At 43.6% G+C, this 10,259-nt stretch overlaps 1 protein-coding gene across 1 annotated transcript in view; it reads right to left on the reverse strand.

The window, feature by feature from the left end:
• GPR149 (G protein-coupled receptor 149) overlaps positions 1 to 1,272 on the reverse strand; it is a 40,202-nt gene extending 38,930 nt beyond the window's left edge. Inside the window, exon 1 of the mRNA XM_006016456.1 lies at positions 307 to 1,272. Within this exon, the coding sequence (XP_006016518.1) occupies positions 307 to 1,272 (966 nt within the window). The remainder of the gene's footprint in view (positions 1 to 306) is intronic.
• Between the last annotated feature and the right edge of the window lie 8,987 nt (positions 1,273 to 10,259).

Below are 10,259 nucleotides of genomic sequence, written 5' to 3' on the forward strand. Positions count from 1 at the left end.
AAAGAGTGTTTAGACCACAACCTATTGAATTTCATTCACCCCTACATTTGGTTAGCTCTATGTAGCTGCATTAGCCTCAGTGGAAGAACCTGGGTGTAAAAATAGAGTATTATTTGGCTATCTCAATCCTAGTAAAAGCAAGATACATGGATTTACTGAAGCACAAATCAATTTGTAATGACTTTTGTGGATACAATTAATAGCTGCTGGATAAGTAGCATGCATTTCTGTTTTAATGAATAGCACACAAACTCACATCCTATTTGAAAGAAATGATTGAAAGTAGTAAAAAGTTTGACATTTTACCATCATCGGAAGCCAAAGAATGACTTTTGTCAAAGCAAGGATGAGTGAAAAGCGTTTCTGAGCAAACCCCACAGTGAAGCTCCTGCTCCATGTACTGTTTGTGCAATGGGGCTCAAGTCCACTGCTCTCAGCTGCGCTTTTTCTCAATGCTGTCTCTGAGCTTGGACAGGCATCTCGGAAATGCTTTAAGGTTTTATCCACAGGGTCCTCTGGAGAAAGGGATGGAGTGGTACTACAGATGGGGGGTGTACCAGGGGTTAGATAGCCTCGGGATATTTCCTGGTAATCAACATAAAGATGCTGTTGTTCATCTGAACACAACAGCTGGTAAGTTAGAGGGACAGAAAGCACAGTAAGGAGGCAGAAGCACAGAGCATAGACAATAAATAAAAACATGACATAGGAACTGGTGCAGTCAGTGAAGCAACCCCATGAGGTGGGTGCATAGGTGCCCCAACCACAGAGAGGCAAAATACATATCAGCAAACTGACGATCCAAATCATGAGAATCGCCCATATCACGCTCACTGGCCGTTTGGAGGTTCCTGGACTTATCCTCACTGCTTTGTTGATTGTGTAGAAGTTGTACGAAACTATAAGAGAGCCTTTCAGATTGCTAGAAATGCCCTGAAATAAATACAGCAGAGCTGAGGTGGTGCACAGAGATGTAGGGAGTGCCTCGCTGGACCACTGCATGAGCATAAAGAGAGTCACTGGCACAACACTTATCAAATCATCCACAGACAGGGAAGTCACAATCACTGAAACAGTGGTTTTGTTTTGCATTTTCAGCAGGGTAACTAGTGAATAAACACTGCCTATAAGAACAGTGAATGTAATTATAAAAGTCAAGCAAAAAAGAAAAATATTTAAAGTTGTTTGTCCATTGGATTTATCCAGAATGCCATGATTTTCAGGAACAAAGTTTGTCCCATTTAGTGATAAATTATTAGTTGCTACCGACATTGTCCTTAAGGATTTTATTGAGTTTCCTCACTGACTTCACAAGTTTTCATCAGATGTACCTTAACTGTTAGCTTCTCATCACAAGTTTCTTCTTTGTTCTCAAAGACTCTCCCTTTTGGCACCTGATCAGGATATGTTCAGATGTGTCTTCTCTCGCTGTCCAAAGCAACTCATGCTCACAAATCTGGCTCCGTCAAAGGAAACATTAACATATGTACCAAAAAGCATAAAAAAGCAAATCCTCCTTAAAAGAGATATGGGAGGGCGGGTTGGTCTGCTGCTTTATAATCCGTCCAAATAGAAGAGGTTGGCTAAGTTTTGCTCTTGAGGTTAAAAAAAAAAAAAGCCATTCACTTTTGACAGATGTCAGACAATGTGCTTTTACTTGAGAGTTCCACTGAAATGAAGACCGACATGTTCAAGTCCTACTGGCTCACGGAGAAACATAGTAGAGAATGAGAGGCTCTTTGATTCAGACTGCGCTGTTCAGAGCTGCAGGAGGGAGGAGTCAGATCCAAGCAGGATAACAGAAAAGAGGGAAATGAGTATCTTCTCAGACAGAGCTGCCTCTTAGCTAGATCACAAGCACAAAACAGTGTCTTTGCTAAGCCCCACCTCCAATGCTGACACGAAAATCCAATGCAAATACTCAGATCTGATGTCAGCCATAAATGTCATCCCTTAATACCCAGGCCTGCTCTATGGCTACATCACGAGCTGCAGAGAGCTGCTTTTTATTTTTACATTTTCTGTACTCAGAGCATGGAAAGGGGGAAGCTGCAGAAGCCTTTATAAAAAGGTGAAGCAGAGGTGTGTTTGGGCTTTCAAAAATTTTTTTTAGTCTTACTCTGGCTGTATGCATGCATGCTTGTGTGTGTGTGTGTGTGTGCATGTGCGTGTGTGTATTTACTTATTAGCAAAATGTTGTTGCAAATGCACAACAATCACCACTGCAAGTTGGGAAGTTATGCACTGCCTTTGTGATAGCTCAGCCTTATGCTGAGGAATATAAACTTCTATTTCACAGAAAATCCAATGTGAATGGCATCAAATACACAATGCACTTGACTAAGTACAGGCAACCCTGCAATGTGAGCATCTTCTGGTGGGTGTAACTGTCTTATATTTTGTAAATATGATGCTGATCAGTGACAAATTGCCAGCATCGGCAACAGACCAGCATCTTGCAGGCAGGCAAGAGTAATGCAATCATTTTGCACAGCTCTGCCTCTCTACTCTGACCAACAATACTCCTTCTATTAAAAAAAAAACATGTTCGGGGGGGTGGGGGTGGAGGGGTTCCTTAGCTTTACTGTCCTGTTGTGTAGGATTATTGTAGATATACATGAAAATTCTTGATCAATGTTCTAAATTGATTTCACTTAAAACCTATATCACCAGCCTAATCCTGATCCCCATTCCACCTCCCTTGTGCTGCTTTTTCAGTACAAAACAATGGGCATACAGCTTGACAGCTGATGATGTCTTCAGCATGGTAGGGTGTTAAGTGAAAGACGTGGGACCACATCCAGTGGGTCCCCAGTTAGCCCTTTAAGGACTACTGCAATTGGGAACAATTTCAAAGCTACTATAAAATTGCTCCTCAAGAGCAGCTCAAGGATCAGAAAGCTTCAGAGTGGATTAACAGACCACTCACTTTTCAAGTCTGAAGCTACATCAGACATATCCCAGGACTTGGCTCACATACCTTTCCTTCAGAGTAGAACAGGATTGGAACTGACCCATGTGACTTCCTTGTCCTACAGGACTACTGACTGTGAACATGTGCTGCTCCAGCTGAAGGTTGGGCTCATTCCCTTGAAAGTAAGCTTACAAACTACTGCTGTCCCTGCCTCAAGCCAACAAAAATTAACAGCAGTACTCTTAATGGTGATATGAATAATCCAAGTCTTGTCATGAATATTGTCAAGCAACAGGAGGAGAAACACACATCAACTGTTTTTGGATCATTATTTTTTGGTTTCAGTAGCTGTGCTCTCAATAGGCCTATGCAAAGCAGCTAGTATTCGCTTTGGATTCGGATTCGGCTGATTCGGGGGACAGTGATTCAATTTAGTGATTCGAATTACTGTCCCGAATTGATTCAACCAAATCTGGTTCAGAGATTCGGCCACCACCAAATCTCCAAATTGGCCCCATCCCCTGTCTACTCTCCCAGCCCCATCAACAGCTGCCTCCCCCGGCCCCAGCTCCCAGATCTTTGGAAAAAAAAGCCCAGCGCTCACCAGCTGCTGCCAGGTGCGGGGGGCAATCCCCGCTACCACCCACTGCCCCATGCTGCGTGGGGGGCTCTGTCACAAGCCCCCACCTGCTCTCGCAGTCCCAGTGTCCAGCTCTTTAAAAAAAAAGAAAAAGCCCTGTACCTACCAGCTGCTGTAGGGGGGGGGGTGATCCCTGCCACCCCCTACTGCCCCACACTATTTGGTGGGGCTCTGCTATGAGCCTCCAGAAGCCCTGAGGCCACTGGAGCAGCTGGTAAGTATGGGGCTTTTTTTTAACAGCTGGGAGGTGGGACAGCCATGGGAACAGTGGGAGGGGGTCAGGGGCACTCAGGGGGGCTGGGGGAGCTGCCCATATCTCCAAAGCTCTCTGACTCTTTTCCGAATCAATTTGGAGAGCTTCAAATTGATTTGGAACTTTTAATTGGTCTCCTGATTCAATTCAGATTTGGAGGTTTTGCCACTGAATCAGGCCGAATCTCCTCCGAATTGAATCAGCACCCGAAGCTTTGCACAGCCCTAGCTCTCAACTTCCTTCATTCTTGTATTCCTTGCACATTCTCTCACTGGATGCATGAATGTTCTCCCTTGCCACATTTCTATGAAGGGAACTTGATGTTCTTTAGAGACTATTTCAAAAACCCTTAGATTTTTTTTTCCCATTGGGAAATGTTTCTTTGTTACTTCTTGCATCATGAAATGTTTTACTTGCATTTACAGTAGGTCTGACTGCTATGCCAGCTGCTTTGGGTCTAGCTGAGAAATCAAATACAATGTTTATGGTTCAAAATGTCAATTACTGGATGATCTCTTATGCACATGTTTTCACTGATGTAAAGACCGCTCTCTTATTTCTTCATATGAAGCCTTCATACTTTCTGTAAGTGTTGAACCCTTTGGTAAAAGCAGTTTCCCCTACTTATTTGGAAAGAAATGCTTATTATAGTTTTTAAAGGAAAAAATCTCTCTCAGATTTTTGAATCTCCTTTCTTATCAAGTACAAGCAATTTATAAGTAAATTCTGCTTCACTTGCCATTCAGTATATTAAATGACCTGATCTATACCTTGCCAATCTTTGTGACAAGTTTAACCGAAAACTACAACAGCTTCATGAAGTTGCATACCTTTACAAAACTAAAATACTTAAGAGATTAACTTTGCCATTAATTTTACCTAAAATGCAAGCCAGATCAAATTGAGCCAACTTCTGATAAAGACGCACAGAAAGCTTCTTTCTTCCAGTGCAAAAGATGGAACTTTGCTGGAATAAGAAACACGGTTTAATTTCCTAAACCTGTACTCACTCTCACTCCATTGTAGAGCCCCAGCCACACATCCTGGTTTCCTTACACAGTTGTTAAGTAATAATATGCTTGTCCTCATACCACCCACATCTTCTTTCTCATCTCTAAGTGAAACCAGCATTAATCAGAGAGCAGGGACCCTATGGAAGCTTGTGTGCCCTGCTTAACACTCTAAAAGCCTCCAAGGAATATGGAGTAGGGTCAACACAGGGAATATGGTCATTCTCTAGCATTCATCTCAGAAAAAGGTTCTAGGCTAAGTAAAGAGTCAAAAAACCCAAGGCTGAATCGATTCAAACATCTCAGGTTAGTCTAAGCTGCAAAGACTGAACTGCTATGCAAGTGAATAAACATTCACTTTTGATTCCAGAAATGCAGCAACATGCCTGCAGTGACTTAGGCCAGAAGTGGGGGGGGTACTAGAACATGTCTTCCTGCTCAGCTAGAGCAGACAACTTGGGCCAAGGATAGCTTACCCACCCTGCAAGGGTGGTGGGGGGAGGAGGGATGCAAGGGAGGTGCAAAGCATCCTGGGATGCTGGGGGACTGTGAGTTAACTTGAATCTGGAGGGGATCTGGGACAGAAGTTCAATAAACTGATTTAACCTAAATAAGTGACATTTGATACTACAGCAAAAGCTCCATTATCCAGCACCCATGGGAAATGGGGGTGCCAGATAAACAAATGTGCCAGTTATCTGAGGCATCTTTGCTTGTCGGGCAAAGACACCCCTCCCGCCATGTCCAGTACATCCATATCTCACATTAACTGTGCTGCCCCTGCCGCCCCTATCCTGGTGTCAGTGTGCCAGGGGAAAGGGAGGGGGCGCTCCGCACAGGCTGCTTTCCCCCAGGCTGTGGGATTTGATAAAACTGGAAGTCTCACTTCTGGTTTCCCTTTTGCCACATTGACCGGCATCAGCTGGCATGCCGGTTAATAGAACATGCTGGTTAATGAAGTGCTGGTTAATGCGGCTTTTACTGTACATTCTTTCACGTTTATCTTAAACTAAAAGAGTACGAAAAGAGTACTTTTCAGCTTCTGGGAGAAACCTAAACAGAGAAGCCACATGCTGATTGGATCAGTAGGTTGTCACCTGCAATGGATTGTTGATATAGCCATGCAATGACAGTAAAAGAAAAACGCTTCGCAAAAATCTTATTGGGCATAGGCTATGTGTAGGGGGTGGTATGGGGAAGCCCCTTATATTGGCCACTGCAGAAGCTGCCGCTGGCTTCTGCAGGCAGCCACTGCTTGCACCTGCCCCCTGCCACCCCCTTGCTGCCGATACATCCAGCGGCATCTGTGGGCAGTCCCCACTCGCCATTCACCCCCCATTCCCACCATCGACACCAATGATGGCAGCTGTGGGCTGTCCCCACTAGCCACCACGGTGCCCCAGTCTTGTTCATGTTATTGGGTATAGACAGACAAAATAACTTATATCAAGTAAAAAAGATGAGGAGATTTGCTGGGCATTAAACTCATCTGCTGTAACTGGTGTGTCTGCTCTATCCTGTGGTAAGTGGAAACTAAACCAGGCCTAACTAAACTTAACAACTAAACCAATAGTTTGAAACAACTGCTCAGTCACTGCAGTTTAACTTAAACTTGCTACAGAATGGAACTGATACGCTGAACAGTTATAGCATTCAACTTAAACCCCAGCAAATCCCCACTCTGCTTAACTTGGTATAATTTCTTTATCTGTCCATATCCTCAGTAGGAAGCAGAAGGCATAGTTCATTTCTGGCAAACCCTCACTGGATGCACTTTGTGTTTGTATAATACCTAAGGGCAAGATGTTTCTGTAGGTTGCCTAAGACATATATTATTTATTTCATTTTCCTCTATATTATTTAATCTCTCAAATGCTGAATGTTTTATTCCTTTCCTAATAAATGTGTCACACTGGGCGGTGCTGTTTGGTAGTTCATAGATTTTAATCTGCCTATGATGTATTACTCATTTGTCAGCTGCTCTGCATTGGATAGATATTGATTACACAAGATGAAGCATCAGGCATAGGTTTAGAATGAACCAAGGGATTGTTTGCACTAAAACCAAAGATTTAACTCATGTTAAGTTTGTGGGTTAAATTTCCAGTAATGAAAGCTCATTCCTGTAACAAAATTAATGCTGTGTGAAAGATCAAGCTCTCCATACTCATTGGTAATAGACACTGCAATGCTCTGCAAACCTATAAATTGTCAGATACACGCGTAATTCATGACCAGAATGCAGAATATGAGCAGCCAAGTTTCAAATTGTTTTCTTTCTCTCTCTCTTTACCAATCAAATTGTAGAAATATAGCAAGAATTAGAAAGAAAAACATGGGCAATCCAGGGTGCACATGTCTTTTAGAGGCTTTCAGTGCTCTCAACCTTATTGGGCTTAATTTAACCATAAGGGCTAAGGGCAGACATTCAAAAGGCCTGACCCTGAATTGATTCAATCTTTGCAAGTTAGTCTTTGCAAGTGTACAGACATTCCCCCTGGACTGAGGAAATGCAGGCACATGTCTGCAGTGGCTCAGGCTAGAAGCCAGGGGGCTTTAGAGCTTCCCTTCCACAGTGCTGAGCTGAGGGTGGGGAGTGGCCAGGCCCCAGCAGGATGCTCTGATTAGGGAGGGGTGTAAACCCCCACCTGCCTGCACAGTCCCAGACTTTTGCCCACTCACTGCTCAAGAGGCAGGAGTCCAGCCCCCAGCTAGCACTCTGGGGGGTGGGGGGGATGGAGTCCATGCATCTGTTGATGATACTGAGCTTTTCAGTCTCCCTCTCCTTGCTTGTCCATACTGTCTGCAACAAACCTGACAGGCTAGGGAGCCAGCAGGGAGCTGATAACACAGCGTTTAGCAGCCCATCAGGAAAACAAAAACCTCTCTCTCACTAGTTCAAGCTCTTCTTAAACAGTTTCTTGCAAGGAAGGAATGAGGGACATTACCAGCTGATCTGTTAATCACCTCCAAAAAGCCCTAAGTGGACACTGTCCTGTCTGCCTTTGTCCTGTCCCAGTGAAATTGGAGATGCACACACACAGATACCTGTCAGTATTAGCTAGCATACTACATACCAGGTAGGGTCCGTGGGGCTGGGATCCATGCTATGGGAAATGAGAGGGAGGGAGGGAGGGAAGGGGGAGGGAGGAAGGAAGGAATCCCTGCTTGAGCAGCAAGTGGTGAGCCAGGCAGACCCTGTTGTGCCTGCAGGCTCTGCCAGTGCTCTGGCTAAGGAGCAGAGCAGTGGGGCCAGTCCTGCTCTCTGGACTGGACAGCCCAGCCCAGCCCAGCCCAGCCCAGCCTAGGGCTGCAAAGCATCTGTAATACAGGGGGATTCTGGCTTAACTTAAACCAGGAAAGGATCTGGGATAGACATTGCATAAACTGGTTTGACCCAAATAAGTTAAGTCTGATACTACATTCAATTAGGTTTATCTTAAACCAGTGGCATCCATTTTGAACCTGGTTTATGTGCGCTGAACTTCTGTTCTATTACAGGCTTAAACCAGTTTCTGATCACTTAAAGTGGTTTATGTGTAATGTCTGTCCCTAGCCAAGGTGCGCAGTAACCCACATTTATAAACCCAGTTCTGTAACATAAAAGTTGATGGGTGTATATATATAAGCATTACTACATCACTCACAATATGAAAGTCAGTGCACAGTTTAGTGTGTACAAAACTCCAAAGATAGGGAAAGTGTGTTTCTGCATTATTTATATATACTCTTTTTCTATGGTGCAGAATTTCTCATTAGCAAATGATCTCAGAGAAGCAATATATTATACATGAAAATCTCATCACTGGCCTGATTTCAAACATCCCTACAAAACAATGACTCTTTCTTTAAAGATTCAGCAGTACTTGACATTCCAGAAAGAATTTTTACCAGACATAGAACACATAGCAATGCAAGAACACATGTAAATAAGATAAAATATTCATCATACATAGAACACAATAAATACATTATTACAGAATGATACCAGTTTTGAATAGTTGTTATTTTGTTTATATGTTAGGTATAAACATACCTACAAAGTCATACAACTGTGGTGTATGAAAACAAAGAATCAAAATGCCTTTGATGTCAGCAATGGGGTGAAACAGAGGTGTGTCTTAGCCCCCAAGCTTTTTAAAATCTATTTTTTGTTCCTGCTTCTTCATGCATCCAAGGACAGCAATGATGGCATTTATCTTTGAACCAGACTAAATGGAGACTTGTACAACACTGTTGGAAGTCAGTAGCTGTTATGAGTCAGTGTCATAATTTGCTGATTGAAAGGTACTTACTCCTGTTAATAGATCTTCTGATATCAAGTATAAGACAAAAATAATTTGGAAATTTAATTTTGTACTGAAAATATTAAAAGTAGGTAGAGCCACCCCATTTACTATTTTATCCACATTCAAAATTAGTATGACACGTTTTGGCTTTAAAAATTGTGCTCCCAAAATTATGACCAGAAATGGAAGTGACGTTTTGCCATGGAATTTCAAAGAATATATAATGTATGTGTAACCCTTCTGCCTTGTACCAGTTGGCAGCAAGAATGGCCGGTTCACATTTCAGGATACCCAATAAGCCATATCAATGGCTTAAGCCCCCCCCCTCCCCCCCCCCACACAAATCTGGGAACACTACATTTGCTGGGGTGTCCCACAGAAACAAAGCCCCCTCCTTGCAAGCAGTATAAACACAAAAGTACAGATTTATTACAGAAAATAAAGGCAAAAACCCCCAAAGGAAAACACCAAATAAAATTTAAAACACTATTAACTACAAGACAAAGTCTATAGGATGCTCCCTCTTGGGGAAGCTGCACTCACGTCCAGACAGTCTGGGGCTTAGGGGCTACCCCAAAGGTAGTTCTGAGGTCCTGTACCCCCATAGCCCTGACAGAACAAGGAGCAATGGTTTCAAGTTGCAGCAAGGGAAGTTTAGGTCAAATGTTAGGAAGAATTTTCTTACTAGGAGGGTAATAAAATACTGGAACAGGTTACCCAGAATGGTGGTGGCAGCTTCATTCTTGGAGGTTTTGAAAACTCAGCTGGACAAAGCTTTGGCTGGGATGATCTAGTTGGGGATGGTCCTGCCTTCAGCAGGGGGTTGGACTAGATGACCTCCTGAGGTCCCCACCAACCCTAATTTTCTATGATTCTATACCTGCCCTTCAGAAATGGGCTGGAGAGTGGGGCCTGTACTGAAGAGTCTTATGAACTGCTCCTTGGGTTTGCTGCACCATGGGCAGCTGCTCGAGAGTGTGGGTCCTTCTGCGTTACAAGGAGCCCCACTGGAGAAGTGGTAGAGCACTGACCTCCCCTTCTGCATGGTGGCTTTGAGGGGCCAGATGTGGCTTTTGTCAGCATACCCCACCGCAAAATTCCTTGTCCCAATCTCAGCTCTGCTGGGGCAGAAAACTACAAAAGAACTCGGAGG

The sequence above is a fragment of the Alligator sinensis genome, unplaced genomic scaffold (genome assembly GCF_000455745.1).
Source record: "Alligator sinensis unplaced genomic scaffold, ASM45574v1 scaffold60_1, whole genome shotgun sequence".
Taxonomy (NCBI): domain Eukaryota; kingdom Metazoa; phylum Chordata; order Crocodylia; family Alligatoridae; genus Alligator; species Alligator sinensis.